The 27,592-nt window shown below is 42.8% G+C and overlaps 1 protein-coding gene across 2 annotated transcripts in view; it reads left to right on the top strand.

Moving 5' to 3' along the window:
• LOC122552439 (CD209 antigen-like protein C) overlaps positions 1–27,592 on the top strand; it is a 77,116-nt gene that overhangs the window by 31,353 nt on the left and 18,171 nt on the right. For both annotated transcript variants that reach the window (XM_087983159.1, XM_043695169.2), the window contains 2 exons: positions 23,883–23,957; positions 25,273–25,347. In XM_087983159.1, coding sequence (XP_087839285.1) covers positions 23,883–23,957; positions 25,273–25,347 — 150 coding nt within the window. The remainder of the gene's footprint in view (positions 1–23,882; positions 23,958–25,272; positions 25,348–27,592) is intronic.

Below are 27,592 nucleotides of genomic sequence, written 5' to 3'. Positions count from 1 at the left end.
TACCCTCAGATTTAATCTCCCTTTATATTACTGGCTACTTTACCCTCAGATGTAATCTCCCTTTGTATTACTGGCTAGTTTACCCTCAGATTTAAACTCCCTTTATTCCCTTTATATTACTGGCTACTTTACCCTCAGATGTAATCTTCCTTTATAATACTCGCTAACTTTCCCTCAGATTTAAAATCCCTTTATATTAATGGCTATTATACCCTCAGAGTTAATCTTTCGTTGTATTACTGGCTAGTTTATCCTTTGATTTATTCTCCGTTTATATCACAGGCTACCTTGCCCTCAGATTTAATCTCCATTTATATTACCGGCTAGTTTACCTTTCGATTTAATATTCCGCTATATTACTGGCAAGCTTACCCTCAGAATAAAACTCACTTTATATTACTGGCCTCTTACCCTCAGACGTAATCTCCCTTTATATTACTGGCTATTTTACCCTCAGATTTGATCTCCTTTAATATTACTGGCTAGCGTACCCTCAGATTTAGTCTCCCATTTTATTACTACCTAGCTTAATCACAAATTTAATCTCCCATTATATTACTGGTCAGCGTACCCTCAGATTTAATCTTCCTTTATATTACTGTCTAGGGCCCACATAATTTAATCTCCCTTTATATTACTGTCTAGCTTACCCTGAGATGCATTCTCATTTTAAACTACTGGCTCATTTACCCTCAGATTTCATCTCCCTTTATATTACTGGCTAGTTTACCCTCAGATGTATTCTCCCTTTCCATTATTGGCTAGTTTACCTTCAGAGTTAGAGCTGAAAATGTGTTGCTGGAAAAGCGCAGCAGGTCAGGCAGCATCCAAGGAACAGGAGAATCGACGTTTCGGGCACAAGCCCTTCTTCAGGAATGAGGAAAGTGTGCCCAGCAGGCTAAGATAAAAGGTAGGGAGGAGGGACTTGGGGGAGGGGCGTTGGAAATGCGATAGGTGGAAGGAGGTCAAGGTAAGGGTGATAGGCCAGAGTGGGGTGGGGGCGGAGAGGTCAGGAAGAAGATTGCAATCTTCTTCCTGACCTCTCCGCCCCCACCCCACTCTGGCCTATCACCCTTACCTTGACCTCCTTCCACCTATCGCATTTCCAACGCCCCTCCCCCAAGTCCCTCCTCCCTACCTTTTATCTTAGCCTGCTGGGCACACTTTCCTCATTCCTGAAGAAGGGCTTGTGCCCGAAACGTCGATTCTCCTGTTCCTTGGATGCTGCCTGACCTGCTGTGCTTTTCCAGCAACACATTTTCAGCTCTGATCTCCAGCATCTGCAGTCCTCACTTTCTCCTCGAAGATTTTACCTTCAGAGTTAATCTTGCTTTATATTACTGGCTAGTTTACCCTCAGACTTTATCTCCTTTTTTATTACTGGCCAGCTTACCCTCAGAATTAAACTCACTTTATATCACTGGCTACCTTACCCTCAGACGTAATCTCCCCTTTTATTACTGGCAAGCTTACCCTCAGACTTTATCTCAGACTTTACCCTCAGACTTTATAATTACTGGCCAGTTTACCCTCAGAATAAAACTCACTTTATATTACTGGCTACCTTACCCTCAGATTTAATCTTCCTTTATAATACTCGCTATCTTACCCTCAGATTTAAAATACCTTTATATTATTGGCTAGTTTACCCTCAGATTTAATCTTCCTTTCTACTAATCGTTATTTTACCCTCAGATTTAATCTCCAATATATTACTGGCCACTTTACCCTCAGATTTAATCTCTCTTTATATTACTGGCTACTTTACCCTCAGACGTAATATCCCTTTATGTTACTGGCTCGTTTACACACAGATTTAATCTCCCTTTATGTTACTGGCGATTTTATCCTCAGACTTAGTCTCCCGTTGTATTACTACATACTTTCACTACAGATTTAATCTCCCATTATATTACTGGTTAGCATACTCGATTTAATCTTCCTTTATATTACTGGGGAGCCTCCCCTCAGATTTAATATCCCTTTATATTACTGGCTATTTTACCCTCAGATTTAATCTCTCGTTGTATTACTAAATATTTTAACCACAGATTTAATCTCCTATTATATTACTGGTTAGCATACTCAGATTTAATCTTCCTTTACATTACTGGCTAGCTCACTGCAGATTTAATCTCCCTTTATATTACTGGCTATCTTGCCCTCAGTTTTAATCTTCTTTTATATTACTGGCTAGGTTACCCTCAAATTTAATCACCGTTTATATTACTGGCTCGCTTACCCTCAGATTTAATCTCCCTTTATATTACTGGCTAGTTTACCCTTTGATTTATTTTCCGTTTATATCACAGGCTATCTTGCCCTCAGATGTAATCTTCCTTTATAATACTGGCTAGCTTACCCTCAGATTTTATCGCCCTTTTCACTACTGGCTGTCTTATCCTCAGAGTTAATCTTCCTTTATAATACTGGCTAGCTTACCCTCAGGTTTAATCGCCCTTTTCATTACTGGCTGTTTTACCCTCAGATTTAATCTTCCTTTATAACACTCGATATCTCACCCTCAGATTTAATATCCCTTTGTATTACTGGCTACTTTAACCTCAGATTTTATCTCCCTTTATATTACTGGCTATCTTACCCTCTGATTTAGTCTCCCTTTATATGTCTGGCTAGTTTACCCTCAGATTTAGTCTCCCGTTGTATTATTACCTATCTTAACCACAGATTTAATCTCCCATTATATTACTGGCTAGCTCCCCGCAAATTTAATCTCCCTTTACATTACTGGGTAGCCTCCCATCAGATTTAATATCCCTTTATATTACTGGCTAGTTTACCCTCAGGTTTCATCTGCCTTCATGTTACAGGATATCTTACCCTCAGACTTAACCTTCCTTTACATTACTGGCTAGTTTACGCTCAGATTTAATCGTCCTGCATATTACTAACTACTTTATCCTCATATTTAATCTCCCTTTATATTTCTGGCTAATTTACTGTCAGGTTTAATCTTCCTCTGTATTACTGCACAGTTTACTCTCAGATTTAATCTCCCTTTACATTACTGGCTATTTTACCCAAAGATTTAATCTTCCTTTATACTCCTTGCTATTTTACCCTCAGAATTATTATCCCTTTACATTACTGGTGAGATTACCCTCAGATTTATTCTCACTTTATATTACTGGGTAGTTTACCCTCAGATTTACTCTCCCTTTATATTACTGGATAGTTTACCCTCAGATTTAATCTTCCTACATATTACTGGCTAGTTTACCATCTGAGTTAATCTGCCTTTATATTACTGGCTAACTCACCCACAGATTTTTTGTCCCTTTATATTCCTGGCTATCTTGCCCTCAAATTTAATCTGCCTTTTTATTACTGGCTAGCTTCCCCTCAGATTTAATTTCCTTTATATAACTGGCTAGGTTATCCTAAGATTTATTCTCCCTTTATAATACTAGTATCTTACTCTCAGATCTAATCTCCTTTTATATTTCTGGCTAATTTACCCTTAGATTGAATCTTCCTCAATATTACTGGCTATCTGATCCTCAGGTTTAATCTTCCTTTATATTATTGGCTACCTTACCCTAAGATTTAATTGCCCTTTATATTACTGGGTATTTTACCCTCAGATTTAATCTCCCTTTCTAGTACTGGATACTTTACTCTCAGATGTAGTCTCCTTTTATATTACTGCCTAGCTTCCCCTCAGATGTAATCTCCCTAATAGTACTGTCCAGTTTCCCCGCAGATTTAATCTCCCTTTATAATACTGGCCAATTTACCCTCAGATTTAATCTCCCATTATATTACTGGGAAGCTCACTGTCAGATTTATTGTCCATTCATATTACTGGCAATTTTACCCTCAGATTAAATCTTTCTTTATATCACAGGTTAGCTTACCCACAGATTTAATCTCCCTTTATATTACTGGATAGCTTACCCTCAGATTTAATTTCCCTTTATATTACTGGATAGCTTCACCTCAGGTTTAATTGCCCTTTATATTCCTGGTTATCTGACCCTAAGATTTAAACTTCCTTTATAATACTCGCAGTTTTATCCTCATATTTAATATCCCTTTATATTACTGGCTATTTTACCCTCAGATTTAACCTCCGTTTATATTACTGGCTGGTTTACCCTCAGATTTAATCTCCCTTTATATTACTGGGTAGTTTACCATCATATTTAATCTCCCTTTATATTACTGGCTAGGTTACCATCAGGTTAAATCATTTTGTATATTACTGCATTACTTATTCTCGGATATAATCGCTCTTTATTTTGCTGGTTATCTTTCCCTAAGATTTAATCATCCTTTGTGTTACTAGCTTTCTTACCCTCAGATTTAATCTCCCTTTATATTACTGGCTGGTTTCCCCTCAGATTTAATCTCCCTTTATATTACTGATTGGTTTACCCTCAGATTTAATCTCCCTTTGTATTACTGGCTAGCTTACCCTTCGATTTAACCTCCCTGTATATTACTGGCTACTTTACACTCATATTTAATCACCTTTTATATTACTGGTTACTTTACCCTCAGATTTAATGTCCGTTTTCTTACTGGCTAGCTTATCCTCAGATGAAAACTTCCTTTATATTACTGGCTAGCTTAGATTCTGGCGTGTGACCAGTGGAGTGCCAGAAGGATCGATGCTGTGTCCTCTATATTTGTCATTTACATAAATGATTTGGGTGCGAGCTTAAGAGGTACAGTTAGTAAGTTTGTAGATGACACCAAAATTGGAGGTGGAGTGAACAGCAAAGAGGGTTACCTCACATTACAACAGGACCTGGACCAGATGGGCCAATGGGCTGAGAAGTGGCAGATGGAGTTTAATTCAGATAAATGCGAGGAGCTGCATTTTGGGAAAGCAAATCTTAGCAGGACTTATACACCTAATGGTAAGGTCCTAGGGAGTGTTGCTGAACAAAGAGACCTTGGAGTGCAGGTTCACAGCTCCTTGAAAGTGGAGTCACAGGTAGATAGGATAGTGAAGAAGGCGTTTGGTATGCTTTCTTTCATTGGTCAGAGTATTGAGTACAGGTGTTGGGAGGTCATGTTACAGTTGTACAGGACATTGGTTAGACCACTGTTGTAATATTGTATGCAATTCTGGCCTCCTGCCCATCAGAAGGATAGAACATAGAACATAGAAAAATACAGTGCAGTACAGGCCCTTTGGACGTCGATGTTGCACTGATCCAAGCCCACCTAACCTACACTAGCCCACTATCCTCCATATGCCTATCCAATGCCCGTTTAAATGCCCATAAAGAGGGAGAGTCCACCACTGCTACTGGCAGAGCATTCCATGAACTCACAACTCGCTGAGTAAAGAATCTACCCCTAACATCTATCCTATACCTACCACCCCTTAATTTAAAGCTATGCCCTCTCGTAATAGCTGACTCCATACGTGGAAAAAGGTTCTCATGGTCAACCCTATCTAAACCCCTAATCATCTTGTACAGCTCTATCAAGTCACCCCTAAACCTTCTTTTCTCCAATGGAAACAGCCCCAAGTGCCTCAGCCTTTCCTCATATGATCTTCCTACCATACCAGGCAACATCCTGATAAACCTCCTCTGCACCCGTTCCAGTGCCTCCACATCCTTCCTATAGTATGGCGACCAAAACTGCACACAATACTCCAGATGCGGCCGCACCAGAGTCTTTTACAACTGCAACATGACCTCTGGACTCCGGAACTCAATTCCTCTACCAATAAAAGCCAGTACGCCATATGCCTTCTTCACCGCACTATTTACCTGGGTGGCAACTTTCAGAGATCTGTGTACATGGACACCAAGATCCCTCTGCTCATCAACTACCAAGTATCCGTCCATTAGCCCAGTACCCCATCTTTTTGTTACTCTTACCAAAGTGAATCACTTCACACTTACCTACATTGAACTCCATTTGCCACTTTTCTGCCCAGCTCTGCAGCTTATCTATATCCCGCTGTAACCTGACACATCTTTCCTCACTGTCAACAACTCCTCCGACTTTCGTATCATCCGCAAACTTGCTCACCCAACCTTCTAGCCTCCTCCAGGTCATTTATAAAAATGACAAACAGCAATGGTCCCAAAACAGATCCTTGCGGAACACCGCTAGTAACTGCACTCCAAGATGAACCTTTACCATCAACTACTACCCTCTGTCTTCTTCCAGCCAGCCAATTCCTAATCCAAACCTCCAACTCACCCTCAATGCCATACCTCCGTATTTTTTGCAGTAGCCTACCATGGGGAACCTTATCAAATGCCTTACTAAAATCCATATATACCACATCTACCGCTTTACCCTCGTCTACTTCCTTAGTCACCTTCTCAAAGAATTCAATAAGGTTTGTGAGGCACGACCTGCCCTTCACAAAACCATGCTGACTATCCTTGATCACATTATTCCTATCCAGATGTTCATAAATCCTATCCCTTACAATTCTCTCTAAGACTTTGCCCACAACAGAAGTGAGACTCACCGGCCTATAGTTACTAGGGTTATCCCTACTCCCCTTCTTGCACAAGGGAACCACATTTGCTATCCTCCAGTCTTCTGGCACTATTACTGTAGACAATGAGGACATAAAAATCAAGGCCAATGGCTCTGCAATCTCCTCCCTTGCTTCTCAGAGAATCCTAGGATAAATGCCATCACGCCCAGGGGACTTATCTATTTTCACCCTTTCCAGAATTTCCAACACCTCTTCTCTACATACCTCAAAGACATCCATTCTAATTAATTGTGACTCAGTATTCACATCGGCAACAATGTCCTGTTCCTGAGTGAATACTGACGAAAAGTATTCATTCGGTGTCTCCCCAATCTCCTCAGCCTCCACACGCAACTTCTCACTACTATCCTTGACTGGACCTATTCCTACTCTAGTCATTCTTTTATTCCTGACATACCTATAGAATGCCTTTGGGTTTTCCCTAATCCTACCAACTAAGGACTTTTCATGTCCCCTCCTTGCTGCTCTTAGCTCTCTCTTCAGATCCTTCCTGGCTACCTTATAACTCTCAATCGCCCCAATTGAACCTTCACGCCTCATCTTTACACAGGCCGCCCTCTTCCCTTTAACAAGGGATTCCAATTCCTTATTAAACCACGGCTCCCTCACATGACCCTTTCCTCCCTGCCTGACAGGTACATACTTATCAAGGACACTCAATAGTTGTTCCTTGAACAAGCTCCACATATCAATTGCGCCCTTCCCTTGAAGCCTACTTTTCCAAGCTACGCATCCTAAGTCGTGCCTCACCGCATCATAATTTCCCTGCCCCCAGCTATAACTCTTGCCCTGCAGTGCACACTTATCCCTCTCCATCACTAGAGTAAAAATCACCGAATTGTGGTCACTGTCCCCAAAGTGCTCACCTCTGTCCCCAAAGTGTTGAACTTGAAAGAGTTCAGAAAAGATTTACAAGGATGTTGCCAGGGTTGGAGGATTTGAGCTATAGGGAGAGACTGAATAGGCTGGGGCTGTTTTTCTTGGAGCATCGGAGGCTGAGGGGTGACCTTATAGAGGTTTACAAAATCATGAGGGGCATGAATAGGATAAATAGACAAAGTCTTTTCCCTGGGGTCAGGGAGTACATAACTAGTGAGCATAGGTTTAGGGTGAGAGGGGCAAGATATAAAAGAGACCTAAGGGGCAACTTTTTCACACAGAGGGTGGTACGTGTGTGGAATGAGCTGCCAGAAGAAGTGGTGGAGGCTGGTACAATTTCAACATTTAAGAAGCATTTGGATGGGTATATGAACAGGAAGGGTTTGGAGGGATATGAGTGCTGGCAGGTGGGACTAGATTGGGTTGGGATATTTGGTCAGCATGACGGGTTCGACCGAAAGGTCTTTTTCCATGCTGTACGTCTCTCTGACTCCATGACTCTATTTAACCTCATTTTATATTACTGGTGAGCTTACCCTCAGATTTGATCTCCCTTTATTTTACTGGCTACCCTACCTTAGGTTTAATCTTCATTTATATTTCTGGCTGGTTTACCATCAGGTTTAATCTTCCTCGATATTACTGCATTGCTTACTCTCAAATTTAATCTCCCTTTATATTACTGGCTAGCTTACCCTCAGATTTAATCTCCCTTTATATTTCTGGCTAGTTTACCCTCAGATTTATTCTCCATTTATATTTCTGGCTAATTTACCCTCAAATTTAATCTCCTTTTATATTACTGACCAGTTTACCGTCAGATTTAATCTCCCTTTATATTACTGAGTAGTTTATCCTCAGATGTAATCTCTCTTTATATTACTGCCTACCTTCCCCTCAGATGTAATCTCCCTCATAGTACTGTTTAGTTTCCCTGCAGATTTTATCTCTCTTTATATTACTGGGCATCTTACTCTTAGATTTTTTTTTAATTAGATTCCTTACAGTGTGGAAACAGGCCTTTCAGGCCAACAAGTCCACACTGAAGAGTAACCCACCCAGCCCCATTTCCTTCTGACTAATGCACCTAATACTATGGGTGATTTTGCATGACCAATTCACCCCACTCTGCACATCTTTGGACTGTGGGAGGAAACCGGAGCAAACGGAGGAAACCCATGCAGACACGGGGAGAATTAAATTACTGGCTAGTTTACTCTCGGATTTAATCTCCCTTTATATTACTGGCCAGCTTCCCCTCAGATTTAATCTCCCTTTATATTACTGGCTAGTTTACCCGAAGATTTAATCTCCCTTTATACTACTGGCCAGCTTCCCCTCAGATTTAATCTCTCTTTATATTACTGGCTAGTTTACCCGAAGATTTAATCTCCCTTTATACTACTGGCCAGCTTCCCGTCAGATTTAATCTCCCTTTATATTACTGGCTAGTTTACCCGAAGATTTAATCTCCCTTTATTATACTGGTTAGCTTACCCTCAGGTATAATCTCCAATGATATTACTGGCTAGTTTACTCTCAGATTTAATCTTCCTTTATATTATTGGCTCAATTACCCTCACATTTAACCTCCCTTTATATTACTGGCTAGTTTACCCTCAGATTTAATCGTCCTGTATATTACTGGCTAGTTTACGCTCAGATTTAATCGCCCTGTATATTACTGGCTACTTTATCCTAAGATTTAATCTCCTTTTATATTTCTGTCTAGTTTACCCTCAGGTTTAATCTTCCTCCATATCAGTGCATAGCTTATTCTCAGATTTAATCTCCCTTTATATTACCGGTAAGATTTCCCTCAGATTTAATCTCCATTTCTATTACTGTCCAGTTTACCCTCAGATTTATTCTCCTTTTATTTTACTGGCTAGCTTCCCTGCCGATTTAATCTTCCTTTATATATTGGCTCATTTGCCCTCAGATTTAATCACTCCTAATATTAGTGGTTATCTTACCTTCAGATTTAGTCTCCCTTTATATTACTGCTTAGTTTACCCTCAGATTTACTCTCCCTTTATATTACTGGCTAATTTACCCTCAATTTATTCTCCCTTTATATTATTAGTATCTTACTCTCAGATCTAATCTCCTTTTATATTTCTGGCTAGTTTACCCTCAGGTTTAATCTCCCTTTATATTACTGGCTAGTGTACCCTTAGATTTAATCTTACTTTATACTACTGGCTAGTTTACCCTCAGAATTAATTTCCCTTGATATTACTGCCTAGTTACCCTTAAGTTAAGTCTTCCTTTATATTACTGGCTGGTTTACCCTCAGGTTTAATCTCCGATTATATTACTGGCTAGTTTACTCTCAGATTTATTCTCCCTTTATATTACTGGCTCTCTTACTCTCTGCTTTAATCTTCCTCTTTATTACTGGCTGGTTTATTCTCAGATTTAATCTTCCTTTATATTACTGTCAATTTGCCCTCAGATTTAATTTCCCATTATATCAGTGACTATCTTACCTTCAGATTTAATCTCCCTTTATATTACTGGCTTTCTTACCCTCTGCTTTAAACTTCCTTTATATTAGTGGCTATCTTCCCCTCAGATTTAATCTCCCTTTATATTATGGGCTAAGTTACCCTCAGATTTAATCTTCTCTCTCCTTATTTCCTTTTTTGGTTGCTTCTATTGTTTTTTGTAAGCTTCCCAATCCTCTGGTTTCCCACCGCCCTTCGTCACATTATATGCTTTCTCTTTTGCTTTTATGCTTTTCCTGACCTCCTCGTCAGCCATGGTTGCCTCATCCTCCCTGCACTATGCTTTTTTTCCCTCGGGATGAATCACTGCTGTGTCTCCTGAATTACTCACAGAAACTCTTGCTCTTGGTGTTCCACTGTGTTTCCTGCTGGGCCCCTCTCCCAGTCAATTCTCCCCAGCTCCTCCCTCATGCCTCTGTAGTTGCCTTTATTCAGCTGTAATGCTGTTACCTCCGATTCTACCTTCTCTCTCTCAAATTGCAGAGTAAATTCAGTCATATAATGCTCACTGCTTTAGAAGGATTCCTTCACCTTAAGCTCCCTTACCAAGTCTGCTTCATTGCACAACTCTAAATCCAGTATTGCCTGTTCCCTAGTGGGCTCCACCACAAGCTGTTCCAAAAAGCCATCACACAGACATTCCACAAACTCATTTTCAAATCCACTACCAACCTGATTTTCAAAGTCCACCCGCATATTGAAATCCCCCATGATCACTGTAACTTTGACTTTCCTCCACATCTTTTCTATCTCCTGGTGTATCTTGTGCCCCCGCTCCTGATTACTGTTTGGAGGTCTGTACAGAACTCCAAATATAGTTTTGTTTTTAAATTTGCTGTTCCTGAGTTGTACGCACACAGATTGTATATCACCTGACCCTATTTTGTTTCATACTATTGATTTAATTTCATTTCTTACTAATGATGCAACCCCATCCCCTCTGCCCACCTGCCCATCTTTTCGATAGGATGGGTATCCTTGAATATTCAGCTCCCAATCCTGAGCCCTTGCAGCCATGTCTCTGTGATGCCCACCATGTCGTACCCGCCAATTTCGATCTTCGCCACAAGCTCATTTACTTTATTCCTTAAGCTGAGTGCATTCAGACATAACACTTTCATTCCTGTATTAACCATCACTCTTCTCATTGTCATTTGTTTGTCCAGCGTGCTGAAGTTTGATAGCTAACCCTTTCCAAACACTCGGTTCTATTTGTGTCTGTGCTGGAGCTTATAATAACCTCTCCTGAGTTCTGCACTCTTACCTCCTCCTTTAATTTGCGTTTTCTAATTTCCTCTATAACTGAACTCTCCCCGCCCCTATTTAGTTTAAAGCCCTAGTTATTCGACTCGCTTGGACGGCCCAGCATGGTTCAGATGAAGACCATTCCCTTGCAACAGGTCCCTTCTTCCCCAATATCCCATGAATTCAAACCCATTTCTCCCACACCAATCTTTCAGCCACGCATTCACCTAGTTAATCTTATTGACCCTGCCAATTAACTCATGGCTCAGTTACTCACCCAGGGATTATTATCTTTTTGGTTCTGCTTTTTAATTTATCTCCTAGCTTCTCACACTCCCTTAGCAGAACCTCTGCCCTGGTTTTATCTATGTCATTGGTAAATACATGGACCATGACCACTGGATGTTTACCCTCCCACTCCAGGTTCCTCTGCAGCCCAGATGAGATATCCCGAATCTGAGCACCAGGCAGGCATGTGTGGTCAGCATGGACCAGTTTGGGCCAAAGCCCATTTTAGTGCAGTATTAATCTATGACCCTAGGAGGAAGGATTTCTTCCCTCAGGTAGTTCTGAACCTGTGGAATTCTCTCCCACAGGAAGTTGATGGAGCGAGTCCATTAGATACATTCCAGAGGGAGCTGGACATGGCCCATGTGGTTAAAGGGATCAGGGGTATGGAGAGAAGTGGGAATGGGATACTGAGATTGGATGATCAGCCATGACCATATTGAATGGTAGAGCAGGTGCAAAGGACCACTTACTTTCTATGTTGGTCTGTTTCTATTCCCAAGATCCAAGTATGACAATGCCTCTTTCTGCATTGTACTGAATACATACTGCTGTAGGATCATCTCCTGTCTCTCACTGCCCCTTACACTATTACAATTCCTACCAGCATGATGTCCCCAAAACCATGTGCATTAATCTTACCCACTAGCCTCTTACATGGGAAGTTATCAAAAATGTGACTCAATGGTTAGCACTGCTGCTTCACATCGCCAGGACCCAGATTCAATTCCAGCCTCGGGCGACTGTCTGTGTGGAGTTTGTACATTTTCCCTGTGTTTCCTCTGGGTGTTCCAGTTTCCTCCCATAGTCCAAAGATGTGCTGGGTTAATTGGCCAAGCTAAATTGTCCATAGTGTTCAGGGATGTGAAGGTTTGGTGCATTAGTCAGGGTAAATGTAGAATAATAGGGTAGGGGAATGGGGTCTGGTTGGGTTACTCTTCGGAGGGTGGACTAAAGGGCCTGTTTCTACACTGTAGGGAAAGCCTTCATGAAATCTAAAAACACATCCACCAGCACTCCCTTATCTATTGATTATATCCTCAAAAAAAGTCAGGGGATGCCTTAAATATGACTTCTTTTTTCATAAACCCATGTTGACTTTATTTAATCCCATTAATGTTTTCCCCAATAACTGAATCCTCTCCCCGCCCCTATTTAGTTTAAAGCCCTCATTATGTGATTCACTAGGAGTCTGGTCCCAGCATGGCTCAGATGAAGACCATCCCCTCGGAACAGTTCCCTTCTTCCCCAATATCCCATGAATTCAAACCCATTTCTCCCACACCAATCTTTGAGCCACCCACTTCCTGCTTAATCTTATTGACATTGTGCCAATTAACTCATGGCTCAGTTAGTCATCCTGAGATTTTATCTCTTTTCTTCTTTTTTTAAAATTTAGCTCCTAGCTGATCATACTCCCTCAGCAGAACGTCTGCCCTGGTTTTATCTGTGTTATTGGTCCCTACAGCCCGACATTTTCAATTGTTCTGCCATCATGACTTTTATATTAGACTCAAGCATTCTCCCCACTACTGATACTAATATTACCCGGAACTTATTTTTCTGTCATGGTTGAGCCATTTTCCCTGTTGAATTTTTGTGACAGGAATGAATAATTGTTGTAATTCACATACGCACTTTTAAAAATATTAATCTCAGCCTATCCACTGTCGACCCTTTTAATAACATTCCCCAATCGTCTATGGCCAACTTGTGCCTGACGCCCTCCTGGCTCCTTTGATTCAGATTCAGAACCCAACTTCATCCCTCACCAGCTTAAAGAAAATTTTTAAACATTATTGGTACTCTTCCCCAAAACACCCTGCTCAACAAAACTGTTATAAATCCTTTCCCTTTGCACAATACCCAGTCTACCATAACTTGCTGTCTCGTCAGTTCCTTGATTTAAAAAAAAATGTAAATATTCCAGAAAGTCCTCCTCTACAGCATTATCCTTAGGCTGGCACATTCCTGACGAAGGGCTTATGCCCGAAACATCGACTCTCCTGCTCCTCGGATATTCCTGACTTTTCGACTCTGACTCTCCAGCATCTGCAGTCCTCACTTCCTCCCTTGTCGAATCGAAATGTAAATTAAAGTCACATATCCTGGTACCCTTTTTGTATGTGTCTCTGGTTTCCTGGTTACTGCCTTCCGTTTTATCTCTGCTACTGTTTGGGGGGGCTATAGAGAGCTCCTATTAACATTTCCTGCCCTCAGTGTTCCTTACTCCATCTATGCAGTTCCACAACTTAATATTTTCAGCCAATAACCATGGTCACTATTGCATTGATAATGCTATCCCAAGATCTCTTCCTACTTGTTTATCCTCCCGAAATATTAAATAACCCCAGAGATTCAGTTTCAATCCTCGATCACCCTGCAGCCATGTCTTTATATTTGCAACTACATTACAACTGCTGCGACCCTGCTGCTCCTTTAATAAGATGATGTTGTCCTTGATCTTTTCTTCGGAGGGGTCAGAAAGGCAGAGGTTCCAATATGCTGAAAATGTGTTGCTGGAAAAGCGCAGCAGGTCAGGCAGCATCCAAGGAGCAGGAGAATCGATGTTTCGGGCATGAGCCCTTCTTCCTGAAGAAGGGCTCATGCCCGAAACGTCGATTCTCCTGCTCCTTGGATGCTGCCTGACCTGCTGCGCTTTTCCAGCAACACATTTTCAGCTCTGATCTCCAGCATCTGCAGTCCTCACTTTCTCCTCAGAGGTTCCAATATGTCTGGAAGGATCCACTTGAGAAAGTTTTTAAGTGTTTTTTTAAACCATTTCTCCAATGAAAGGGGAGTGGCCAGTTCTCCCATTCAGGGTTTGGTTTGCATTTAGCAGTCTGGCTGCTTTTGTTTGCAGCAGCTGCTGGTCAGGTTTTAGCTGGGAACCCTGAGAGGCTGCTGGGGACCCAAGGAAACAGCTCCATGCTGATCCTCTCTCTCTCTCTCTGGAAGAACCTGGGTTTGATTTTCCCCATTTTTGCCAAGAGGCTGTTAATGGGGATGTTGCAAGTATTTGGAACAGCAGCATTAAGTTGCGATAGAGTCAATTGGGTTTTCAGCCAGGTTAGGTTATTCTAAATTCAGTTCTCTTTTGTTCATGTTTCATTCAGTAATCTGTGAAGGAATTCTGCTTTGTTTAAAACTGAGTGCTTGGGCCAGCTGCATCCCACCTGGAAAATCTGCCTGAAACCTGTTTAAAATAACTAGAAATGTTAGGGTCAGGGCTACTTACTTGAAATGTTTTGAGGGGGTAAGGCCTGACCCATTACACTGTGTACAGGTATATCTATTTACACTGTTAATTCATCCAGACTCTTCAGAATGCTACTCCCAATGCTGTGAGTAGGTCCACCTCGGAACCCTCCAACCACAAGGGATGAACTCGGATTTCACCAGTTTCCTCATTTCCCCTCCCCCCACCTTGTCTCAGTCAAATCCCTCGTACTCAGCACCACCTTCCTAACCTGCAATCTTCTTCCTGACCTCTCTGCCCCCACTCCCACTCCAGCCTATCACCCTCACCTTGACCTCCTTCCACCTATCGCATTTCCAACAACCCTTCCAAGTCCCTCCTCCCTACCTTTTATCTTAGCCTGCTGGACACACTTTCCTCATTCCTGAAGAAGGGCTCATGCCCGAAATGTCGATTCTCCTGCTCCTTGGATGCTGCCTGACCTGCTGCGCCTTTCCAAATACATGTACATCCTGTCCCTCAGGATTCCCTCCAACAACTTGCCTATCACCGACGTCAGGCTCACTGGTCTATAGTTCACTGGCTTGTCCTTACTGCCCTTCTTAAACAGTGGCACAACGTTAGTCAACCTCCAGTCTTCCAGCATCTCACCTGTGACTATTGATGATGCAAATATCTCAGTAAGGGGCCCAGCAATCACTTCTCTAGCTTCTCACAGAGTTTGAGGGTACACCTGATCAGGTCCTGGGGATTTATCCACTTTATGCATTTCAAGACATCCAGCATTTCCTCCTTTCGAATCTGGACATTTTGCAAGATGTCACCATCTATTTCCTTACATTCTATATCTTCCATGTCCTTCTCCACAGTAAACACTGATGCAAAATACTCGTTTAGTATCTCCCTCATCTCCTGCGGCTCCAAACAAAGGCCGCCTTGCTGATCTTTAAGGGGCCTATTCTCTCCATAGTTACCCTTTTGTCCTTAATATATTTGTTAAAACGCTTTGGATTCTCCTTAACCCTATTTGCAAAAGCTATCTCATGTTCTGTTTTTGCCCTCCTGATTTCCCCTTAAGTATACTCCTACTTTCTTTATACTCTTCTGAGGATTCACGCGATCTATCCTATCTATATCTTACATATGCTTCCTTCTTTTCCTTAACCAAATGCTCAATTTCTCTATTGAGGTTTCCCTACACCCACCAGACTTCCCTTTCACCCTGACAGGAATATACTGTCTCTGGACTTTCATTATCTCATTTCTTAAGGCTTCCCATTTTCCAGCCGTCCCTTTACCTACAAACATCTGCCCCCAATCAGCTTTTCAAAGTTTTTGCCTAATACCGTCAAAATTAGCCTTCCTCCAATTTAGAACTTCAACTTTTAGATCTGGTCTATCCTTTTCCATCACTATTTTAAAACTAATGAAATTATGGTCACTGGCCCCAAAGTACTCCCCCACTGATGCCTCAGTCACCTGCCCTGCCTTATTTCCCAAGAGTAGGTCAAGTTTTGCACCTTGGCTGAAAATGTGTTGCTGGAAAAGTGCAGCAGGTCAGGCAGCATCCAAGGAGCACCTTCTCTAGTAAGTACATCCACATATTGAACCAGAAAATGTTGTTGTGCACACTTAACAAATTCCTCTTCATTTGAACCCTTAACACTGTGGTAGTCCCAGTCTATGTTTGGAAAGGTAAAATCCTCTACCAGAACCACCCTGTATTATTCTTACAGATAACTGATATCTCCTTACAAATTTGTTTATCCATTACCCACTGACTATTGCTACATTCTCAATAAGGTGATCATCCCTTTCTTATTTCTCAGTTCCATCCAAATAAGTTCCTTGGATGTATTTCCAGGAATATCCACCCTAACTACAACAGTAGTACTATCCCTTATGAAAAATGCCATTCCCCCTCCTATCTTGCCTCCCTTTCTGTAGCATTTGTATTCTGGAACATTAAGATTGGATTAGATTACCTACAGTGTGGAAACAGGCCCTTCGGCCCAACAAGTCCACACTGACCCACCAAAGAGCAACCCATTCCCCCTACATTCATCCCTGACTAATGCAACTAACACTATGGGCAATTTAGCATGGCTAATTCACCTAACCTGCACATCTTTGGACTGTGGGACAAAGCCAGAGCAAACCCACACAGACACTGGGAGAATGTGCAAACTCCACATAGACAGTTGCCCGAGGTGGGAATTGAACCTGGGCCCCTGGTGCTGTGAGGCAGCAGTGCTAACCATTGAGCCACCGTGTCGCCCCAGTTAAGCTACCAGTCCTGCCCATCCCTGAGCCATGTTTCTGTAGATGTTATGATATCCCAGTCCCATGTTCCTAACCATGCCCTGAGTTCATCTGCCTTCCCTCTTAGGCCCCTTGCATTGAAATAAATGCAGTTTAATTTATTAGTCCTACCTTGTCCCTGCCTGCCCTGACTGTTTGACTCACTTCTGTTCTCAACTGTACCCGTCTCAGATCGATCTCTTTCCTCACTATGTCCCTGGGTCCCACCCCCACCTTACTAGTTTTAATCCTCCCGAGCAGCTCTCGCAAATTTCCCTACCAGTATATTAGTCCCCTTCCAATTTAGATGCAATCTGTGCTTCTTGTACGGGTCACTTCTATCCTAAAAGAGATTCCAATGATCCAAAAATGTGAATCCTTCTCCTATGCACCAGCTCCTCAGCCACGCATTCATCTGCTCTATCCTCCTATTCCGACCTTCACTCGCTCGTAGCACCAGGAGTAATCCAGATATTATTACCCTCCAGGAGCATCTTTTTAAATTCCTGCCGAACTATCTACATTCTCCCTTCAGAATCTTATCCTTTTCCCTACCTATGATACTGGTTCCAAGGTGGACAATGACCTCTTGCAGGCCCCTCTCCCCCATGAGAACATTCTGCACCCTCTCTGAGACATCCTTGATCCTGACACCAGGGAAGCAACACACCATTCTGCTTTTTCACTGCTGGCCACAGAAACGTCTGTCTGTACCTCGGACTACAGAATCCTCTAACACAATTGATCTCTTGGAAGCTGACGTACCCCTCGTTGCATTAGAGCCAGTCTCAATACCAGAAACTTCGCTAAAAATCACACAACACCAGGTTCTAGTCCAACAGGTTTAATTGGAAGCACACTAGCTTTCAGAGCGATGCTTCTTCATCAGGTGATAGTCACCTGATGGAGCGTCGCTCCAAAAGCTAGTGTGCTTCCAATAAACCTGTTGGACTACAACCTGGTGTTGTGTGATTTTTAACTTTGTACACCCCAGTCCAACACCGGCATCTCCAAATCAGGAACTTGGCTGTTCGTGCTACATTCCCCTGAAAATCCATCACCCCCTACATTTTCCAAAACTGAATACTTGTTTGAAATGGGGATAGCCACAGAGGACCTCTGCCGACCTCTCTTACCTTTCCTTGTGTTAACCCATCTATGTGACTGTATCTGCAACTTTTCTCCATTCCTATAACTGCCATCCATCACATCCCCTTGCTTTTGTAAATTCCTCATTGCCTCTAACTGTCGCTCCAACCAATCCATTCAATCTGATAGGATTTGCAACCAATGGCATTTATTGCAGATATAATCCTCAGTAACACGCAAATTCTCCCTAAACTCCCACATCCGACAAGAACAGCATATCACTCTAATAAGGGCCATTTTTGCTTGTTCTAATCTATAGATGCAGAAAATAAAACTGCCTTATTCCTCTACAAAACAGGCTAACTTAATACTTATGGCTTATTTTTAAGTTTAATCAAGAGATATATCTCAAATAAAACAAATAATCAAGAAAGACCCCACTCTACTGACTATTGTGGATTTACAGCAAGGCTATACTTAAAACTATTCATTTATCTGTTTCTGTGCTGTGACCTCTCCCAAACAGGTTTATCCAAGATCAGTTGTGAATTTCACTGTTTGTTAATTTTCCTACACGCACTCTGATACATGAATTCAACAGCAAAGGCAGCAACTTTGCAGGTTCATGGCTGTGTCAGTTAGTAGTGTGGGTTTCTTTCTCTCTCTTGCACAGACCATGTGCTGCCTTTGTCTGTTCCTGTCTCTTTTAAAAATGCCGTTGTTTTGCCTTTTATTTTCTCCAAAGTTGCAAAACAATGCAACAGCATATAAATCAGTAATTGCTGCTCCTGGAATTTGAGGAAATCACTTCCCACATCTAAAATACTTCAAACAAGGAGTAGCCTGTTACAGCCAAAAATTTTCCTGCCTGCCATCTTGGATTACCCAGAATCTCTGTTGGTTAATTTATTTAAAGCTGTAAAGCACGTTATAAGTTATAAAGCAAACACCACAACAGAGTTTAACATCACACAACACCAGATTATAGTCTAACAAATTCATTTAGAAGGACCAACTTTCGGAGCGCAGCTTCTTCATCAGGTGGTTGTGGAGTATATAATCATAAGACACAGAATTTATCGTAAAAATTTACAGTGTGATGTAACTGAAATGATATATTGAAAAAGACCTGGATTGTTTGTTAAGTCTCTCATCTGTTAGAATGACCATGTTGGTTTCAGTTCTTTCACATGCAAATTGTAGAATATTTAATAGTTACATTCTCAGGTGAACTTTAACAATTGGTGTCATGTCAGCCCAGATAATGCATTGAAAGTGTAAGCTGCCCTATGTGAGACTGTCTGTGCCACAATGGTCAGACTGATTCGAAACAAAACACTGGATTTACAGAATCTTACATGGATTCATGCAGTTTTTGAGCAAACTGAAATGTAATTCTGCAAGTCCAAATTCACCCCACAAACGTATATGTGTGTGTGCGTGTGGATATGGGTGTGTGTGGTGGTGGGGGGGTGAGGGGAGGGTTTATGAGTGTGTGAGAGAGTCTGTGAATGTGTGTGAGTGTAAAGGGGTATATGTCTGTGAGCGGGTGAATGTGTGAGTATAGGAGTGTATTTGTGAGCATATAAGAGAGGGTCTGTAGGAGAGTGTGTGGGTCTGTACGAGAGTGTGTGTGCCTATAGGAGAGTGTGTGTGTCTGTAGGAGAGTGTGTGTGTCTGTAGGAGAGTGTGTGTGTCTGTAGGGGGTCACCTGTAGTGTGACATGAATCCCAGGTCCCAGCTGAGGCCATCCCTATGGGTACCAAATTTGGCTATTAGCCTCTGCTCGGCCACTTTTCGTTGTTGCCTACCCCGAAGTGCGCCTTGGAGGACAGTCATGTGAAGGTACGAGGTCGAATACCCTGAATCGCTGAAGTGTTCTCCGACTGGGAGGGAACACTGTCTGGTGATTGTTGTGCGGTGTCTGTTCATCCTTTGCTGTAGTCTCTGCTTGGTCTCACCAATGTATAATGCCTCAGGGCATCCTTGCCTGCAGCGTATGAGTTAGACAACACTGGCTGAGTCCCATGAGTACCTGCCTGTACTTGGTGGGAGGTGTCCCCATGCGTAATGGTGGTATCTGTGTTGACACTCTGACACATCTTACAGCACCTACCGTGACAGGGTTGTGTGGTTTTGTCCTGTAAGCCGGGCAGTTTGCTACAAACAATGATCTGTTTGAGGTTTGGTGATTGTTTTAAGTGGAGGTGTGGGGAAGGTCTTGGTGAGGTGCTCATCCTCATTGATAATGTGTTGCAGGCTGTGAAGAACACAGCTTGGTGTTTTGGCTCCTGGGAAATACTGGACAATGAAGAGTACCCTGTCGATTGTAGCACGTGTCTGTCTCCTGAGGAGGTCATTACGGTTCCTTGCTGTGGCACGTCGGAACTGGTGGTCAATGAGTTGAGCACCGTACCCAGTTCTTATGAGGGCATCCCTGAGTACTTCCAAGTGCCCGTCACGTTCCTCCTCATCTGAACAGATCCAGTGTATGAGGAGGTTTGTCCGTAGGGAATGGCTGTTTTAATATGTTTCAGGTGGAATCTGAAGAAGTGTGGGTTTGTGGTAGAGTGAGGTGTTGAGGTGTCCATCCTTGATGGAGATGCATTTGTCCAAGAATGATACAGATAGACAGATGGTAGAGAATAGTCTTTTAGCATTTAGAATCCTGTGTACAGTTCTGGACGCCACATTACCAAAAAGATGTGGACGCTTTGGAGAGGGTGCAGAGAAGGTTTACGAGGATGTGCCTGGTATGGAAAGTGCTAGCTATAAAGAGAGGTTGAGTAGGTTAGGTTTATTTTCACTAGAAAAAGGAGATTGAGGGGGGATCTGATTGAGGTTTACAAAACCATGAAGGGTATAGACAGGATGGATAGAGACAAGCTTTTTCCCAGTGTGAAGGATTCAATAACAAGAGGTCAGGCTTTCAAAGTGAGAGGTGGAAAGTTTACGCGGCAAGTACTTCACACAGAGGGTGGTGAACATTCGGAATGTGTTGCCAGCAGAGGTGGTAGAGGCAGGCATGGTAGATTCATTTAAGATGCTTGGAGGGCCGAAGGGCTGTAAATTTTTTTTGTTCTAGTCCATGGTGAGTTTGATGGTGGGATGATATGCATTGATATTCCTGTGTAGTTGTTTCAGTGACTCCTTGCCATTTGTCCAGAGGAAGAAAATGTCATCAGTGTAACTGGTGTATAATGCTGGTTGGAGGTCCTGTGTACAAAAGAAATCTTGTTTGAAGCTGTGCATGAAAAGGTTGGCATATTGGGGTGCAAATTTGGTCCCCATGGCTGTTCCGTGTGTCTGGATGAAGAACTGGTTGTCAAAGGTGAAGACATTGTGATCGAGGATAAAGCGGATGAGTTGTAGGATGGTGTTTGGAGATTGGCAGTTGTTGGTGTTGAGTACTGAGGCTGTGCTGCGATGCCATCATTGTGGGGGATGCTGGTGTAGAGTGCTGAAACGTCCATTGTGACGAAGAATGTTCCCGGTTCGACTGGTCCAGGGGTGCTGAGTTTCTATAAGAAATCTGTAGTGTCGCGACAGAAGCTGGGGGTCCCCTGTACAATGGGTTTCAAGATGCCTTTGACATAGCCAGAGAGGTTCTCACATAGGGTCCCATTGCCTGAATCGATGGGACATCCTGGTGTATTGACTTTGTGTATCTTCGGAAAGCAGTAGAAGTCGCCTATGCAAGAAGTACATGGGATGAGGGCGTGTAGGGAACTCTGAAGGACTGGATCCAAAGTCCTGGTCAATGTGTTTAGTTCACAGGTGTGCTGTTTGGGTGGAACAGCCGTTAATTGCCTGTAGTGTTCCTGGTTGTTCTGTTGTCAGTACACTTCCTTGCAGTAATCTGTTCTAATCTGAATGACAATGGCTCCTCCTTTATCTGCTGGTTTGATGACAATGTTGTGATTGGTTTTGACAGCATGGATGGCATTGCGTTGTGAATGGGTGATGTTTTGCTCTACCTTGTGGGTGTGACTGATGAATCAGGCATTTATGTATTTCCTGACAGTTTGAGCATACATGTCAAGCCCAGGGCAGTGGCCCTCCAGTGGACTCCAAGTTGACTCCTTTGGTTGCTCCTCTACGGATCCCTGTGCTGACTGTTCCGGTTCCTCGGTGGGCTCATTGGGATCACTGCTGGCATCTTGAAAGAATTCTCTGAGTCTCATTTGTCTGATGAATTCCTCCGTGTCTGCTGGAAGACCCATGGGGTCCATTTTGGTGGTGGGGCAGAAATTGAGACCCCTGCTCTTCTGGTTGAAGGGTGTGGTCCGGTAAGTTGACAATCAACTTCCCTGGGGTGATAACATTATCTACTGTGGTGTCAGGGCGAGCTTGGGTATGCTGATGGTGATGCCACGTTGCTACAGCTTCTTGTTCTTGGTGTGCATGTACGTGGTGTAGTTTTGTCGCTTTGCCTGTTTGGCAATGTCCCGTAACTGTACTGCTGTATCCTGAATGTAGGCTGAGCGTGTGGACTCCATCTTAATTTCAAGTTTGTGGTGTTCATAGCAAACTGCCCGGCTTTCAGGCCAGCATCATACAACCTTGTCACAGTGGACATTACAAAATGTGTCCGAGTGTCGACACGGATATTACCATTACACATGGGGACACCTCCCACCATGTACGTAGCAGATATTCATGCAACTCATCCAACATTGTCTACCTCATACGCTGCAGGCAATGATGCCCTGAGGCATGGTATGGCAGCGAGACCAAGCAGAGACTACGGCAACGGATGAATGGACACGGCACAACAATGAACAGACAGGAGTGTTCCCTCCCAGTTGGAGAACACTTCAGCGGTCCAGGATATTCGGCCTCGGGCCGTCCTCCAAGGCGGACTTCAGGACATGCAACAACGAAAAGGTGGCCGAGCAGAGGCTGAGAGCTAAGTTCAGTATCCATGGGGATGGCCTCAATTGGGACCTGTGATTCATGTCACACTACAGGTGACTCCACACACACACACACACACACACACAATCTCCTACAGACCCATGCACTCATACTCATGCAGACCCCACTCTCATACACTCAGGCGTCCACTCCCACACTCACACATGTACCCTCTCACAGACTTATAACCCTTTACACTCACACACATACACAGACTCTCTGAGAGACACTCATCACCCCCACCCAACACCCCCCACACACAAACCCACATCCACACATACACATATAAGTTTGTGGGGTGAAATTGTACTTGCAGAATTGAAATCCAGTGTTTAGATTAGAATGAGTCTGACCATTATTGGCACAGAAAGTTCCACACAGGGCAGCTTACACCTTCAATGCATTATCTGGGCTGACATGACACCAATTATTAAAGTTCACCTGAGAATGTAACTTTTAAATATTCTGCGACTTACATGTAAAACAACTGAAACCAACATGGTCATTCTAAAAGATGAGAGGCTCAACAAACAATCCAGGTCTTTTTCAATATATCATTTCAGTTACATCACACTTTAAACTCTTGCTATAAATTCTGTATCTTAAGATCACGCACTCCACAACCACTTGATGAAGGAGCTGCGCTCCGAAAGCTAGTGCTTCCAAATAAAGTTGTTGAACAATAACCTGGTGTCGTGTGATTTTTAACATTGTACACCCCAGTCCAACACCGATACCACCACATCGTGATCACAACAGAGCAACTACATTGTGTGTGTGTGTGTGCAGCTTGGAAACCCAGAGCAGAATCATTAGCAGCAGACTCACAACATTGTGTACACATGGAGTCCTTAAAGGCAAGATACACAGACAGGTTTACCATGTCCCTGTGGTACATGAGAGACATATTAAACGTTATGCTGATGTGTAAATTATCATGTTTCCTTTTCAGTCACACAGCGGCCCACTGACATGAAAAGTTTCGAAACTGACTTCAAGATGGATCTAGCCCAATTGCAACACAACGGTGAGTGGGTGTGACTGATCATCATGTCTCCACAATGTAGAGTTCCCAATTTGTCAGAAGTTCCAGTCATTCTCTCGACACTCACTTTGAGACTGGGCTGAAATCCTTTTGATTCAGGAGGTTTGCAGTTCCACCTGTTGATAGTGTAAAGGAGGATGGTCCTGTTTGTGTGACAGTCACTGGAGTAAGCATTCAGTGTTATAACCCAGGTTTAGTTTGTGTCAGGAATTTAAATCTAATAGTTAATCAGCACAGATATAGTGCTGTCTGATTAGTCATTCCAGTCTGACCCTGGACGGTGAAAATTGGTACAAGTGAAGCAGTTATATCCAACCCACAATATTCTGTTTAAAAACAAAATAAGAAATTGCTGGGAAAATTCAATATGTCTGGTAGCATATGCGGAGAGAAAGCAGAGTTCCAGTGACCCTGCTTCAGAACAGTGCTTCTGTGTTTTTAGGTCTTGGTTACTGTTTGTTGAGTTGCTGGGAGTGAATTAGAAACCTCCCAGACTCTGCCTCAGCTGGACAGGAGGGCAGGGCCTTAGAAATTTCCATGCACCGCCTTGTGGTGTGATGTCAGTCCTTAATCCCTCCACTGTAGACCCACCATGTCCCATCCCCTCCCCTCAGTTCTGTCTCACTATCTCTCTGAGTGACATTACTGCCTCTCTCCTGCACCCTCAGCGCTTATAGAATACAGGCAGGGGATCCTAATGTTGTAGCTTCCCTGGGACAGTTGGATTGAATTGAAGAAAACAAATTGTAGAGGACAGGTCTTCAGTGCTGCAGTTGTTATATTGTCAGTCCTTGCAGTCTTTGCTGCACTGAGTGCTTTCAGCTGTCTCTCAAAATCACATGGAATGAATCGGATTAGGTGAAGATGGACCTGTGTGAGACTGGGCCAGTTGGGATGTCACCCTCTCGGTACATCAGGGTGAAGATTGTCGGGAAATCTTCCATCCTGTATTTTAAATTCACATTCCATGTATTTTGGCTGCTCCAATATTTTGGATGGGCGTGTTCATGAGAATGGCTAATAATCGATCGTTCCTCGTCAATTCATTTATTTAAAACTGTAAAACAGGTTATAATTTATAAAAGAGACATCACAACAGAGTAACTACGTTTTATGTGTGCGTGCAGCTTGTAAACCCATAGCAGAACCATTAGCAGCACACTCACAACACTGTGGACACAAAGGGTCCTTAAAGGCAATTACACAGACAGGTTTACCATGTAATTGTCTCCCTGTGGAATATGACAGCTATTAAACTTTCTGCTGATGTGTAACTTATCATCTGTTTCCTTTTTAGTCACACAGCTGTCCACTGACATGAAAATTTTAGAAACTGACCTCAAGATGGATCTTGTCCAATTGCAACGTAATGGTAAGTGTGCCTGACCAATCATCGTGTCTCCACAATTAGAACATAGAACAATTCAGCGCAGAACAGGCCCTTCGGCCCTCGATGTTGCGTCGACCTGTGAACTATTCTCAACTCGTCCCCCTACACTATCCTAAAATCATCCATGTGCTTATCCAAGGATTGTTTAAATCTCCCTAATGTGGCTGAGTTGACTACATTAGCAGATCGGGCATCCCACGCCCTTACCACTCTCTGTGTAAAGAATCTGCCTCTGACATCTGTCTTAAATCTATTACCCCTCAATTTGTAGTTATGCCCTCTCGTACAAGCTGACATCATCATCCTAGGAAAAAATATTTCACTGTCTACCCTATCTAATCCTCTGATCATCTTGTATGTCTCTATGAAATCCCCTCTTAGCCTTCTTCTTGCCAATGAGAACAGGTTCAAGTCTCTCAGCCTTTCCTCCTAAGACCTTCCCTCCAGACCAGGCAACATCCTGGTAAATCTCCTCTGCACCTTTTCCAATGCTTCCACAGCCTTTCCGAAATATGACGACCAAAACTGTACACAATATTCCAAGTGTGGTCGCACGAGTGTTTTGTATAGTTGCAGCATGATATTGCGGCTCTGGAACTCAATCCCTCTACCAATGAAACCTAACACATCGTATGCCTCCTTAACAGCACTATCCAACTGGGTGGCAACTTTCAGGGATCTTTGTACATGGACTCCAAGATCCCTCTGCACATCCACACGACCAAGAATCTTTCCATTGACCCAGTACTCTGCCTTCCTGTTATTCTTCCCAAAGTGCATTACTTCACATTTAGTGCATTGAACTCCATTTGCCACCTCTCAGCCCAAATCTGCAGTTTATCCAAGTCCCCCTGCAACCAGTAACATTCTGCCACACTGTCCACTACTCCACCAACTTTAGTATTGTCTGCAAATTTACTAATCCATCCACCTATGCCTGCGTCTAAGTCATTTATAAAAATGACAAACAGGAGTGGGCCGAAAACAGATCCTTGTGGCACACCACTAGTAACCGGACTCCAGGCTGAATATTTTCCATTAACCACCACTCGCTGCCTTCTTTCAGAAAGCCAGTTTCTAATCCAAACTGCTAAATCACCCTCAATTCCATGCCTCTGCATTTTCTCCAACAGCCTACCATGTGGAACCTTATCAAAGGCTTTACTGAAGTCCATGTATACCACATCAACTGCCCTACCCTCATGCTTGGTCACCTTCTCAAAAAACTCAATGAGGTTTGTGAGACATGACCTGCCCTTGGTGAAAACATGTTGACTATCTGATGTCAAATTGTTGCTTGCTAGATGATTATAAATCTTATCTCTCATAATCCTTTCCAAAACCTTTCCTACAACAGAAGTAAGGCTCACTGGTCCATAATTACCTGGATCATCTCTACTGCCCTTCTTGGACAAGGGCACAACATTTGCAATCCTCCCGTCCTCTAGTACCAAACCTGTAGACAATGACGACTCAAATATCAAAGCTAAAGGCTCTGTATCTCCTCGCTAGCTTCCCAGAGAATCCTCGGATAAATCCCATCTGGCCCAGGGAACTTGTCTACTTTCACTCCTTCTAGAATTGATAACACCTGTTTGTAACTAACCTCGATCCTTTCTAGTCTAATATCTCGTACCTCATTTTCCTGAGTGAAAACCGATGAGAAATGTTTGTTTAGCACCTCTCTGATCTCCACAGGGTCCACACTCAACTTCCCACTTGTCTTTGACTGGCCCTATTCCTACCCGAATCAGCCTTTCATTCTTCACATACCTATAGAAAGCTTTAGGGTTCTCCTTTATTCTAGTTGTTAAAGACTGTTCGTGTCCTCTCTTTGCTCTTAACTCTCTCTTTAATCCTTCCTAGCTGATCTGTAACTCTCCATCGCCTCATCTGAACCATCTTGCCTCATCAACACATAATCATCCTTCTTCTTTGTAACAAGAGATGCAATTTCTGTAGTAAACCATGGTTCCCTTACCTTATCACTTCCTCCCTGCCTAACAGGGACATGCCTATCAAGGACACGCAATATCTGTTCCTTAAACCAGCTCCACATTTCCATTGTCTGCATCCCCTGCATTTTGCTACCCCATTCTCTGCACCCTAATTTTTGCCTAATTTTACATTATAATTGCCTTGCCCCATCGATAACTCTTGACCTGTGGCATGTACCTATCCCTTTCCATCGCTAAACTTAACATAACTGAATTATGGTCACTCTCTC

This window comes from Chiloscyllium plagiosum, unplaced genomic scaffold, assembly GCF_037043375.1.
Source record: "Chiloscyllium plagiosum isolate Xiang-an unplaced genomic scaffold, Cpla_swu_hap1 HiC_scaffold_45, whole genome shotgun sequence".
Taxonomy (NCBI): domain Eukaryota; kingdom Metazoa; phylum Chordata; class Chondrichthyes; order Orectolobiformes; family Hemiscylliidae; genus Chiloscyllium; species Chiloscyllium plagiosum.
This window is presented reverse-complemented; position numbering and strand designations above follow the sequence as displayed.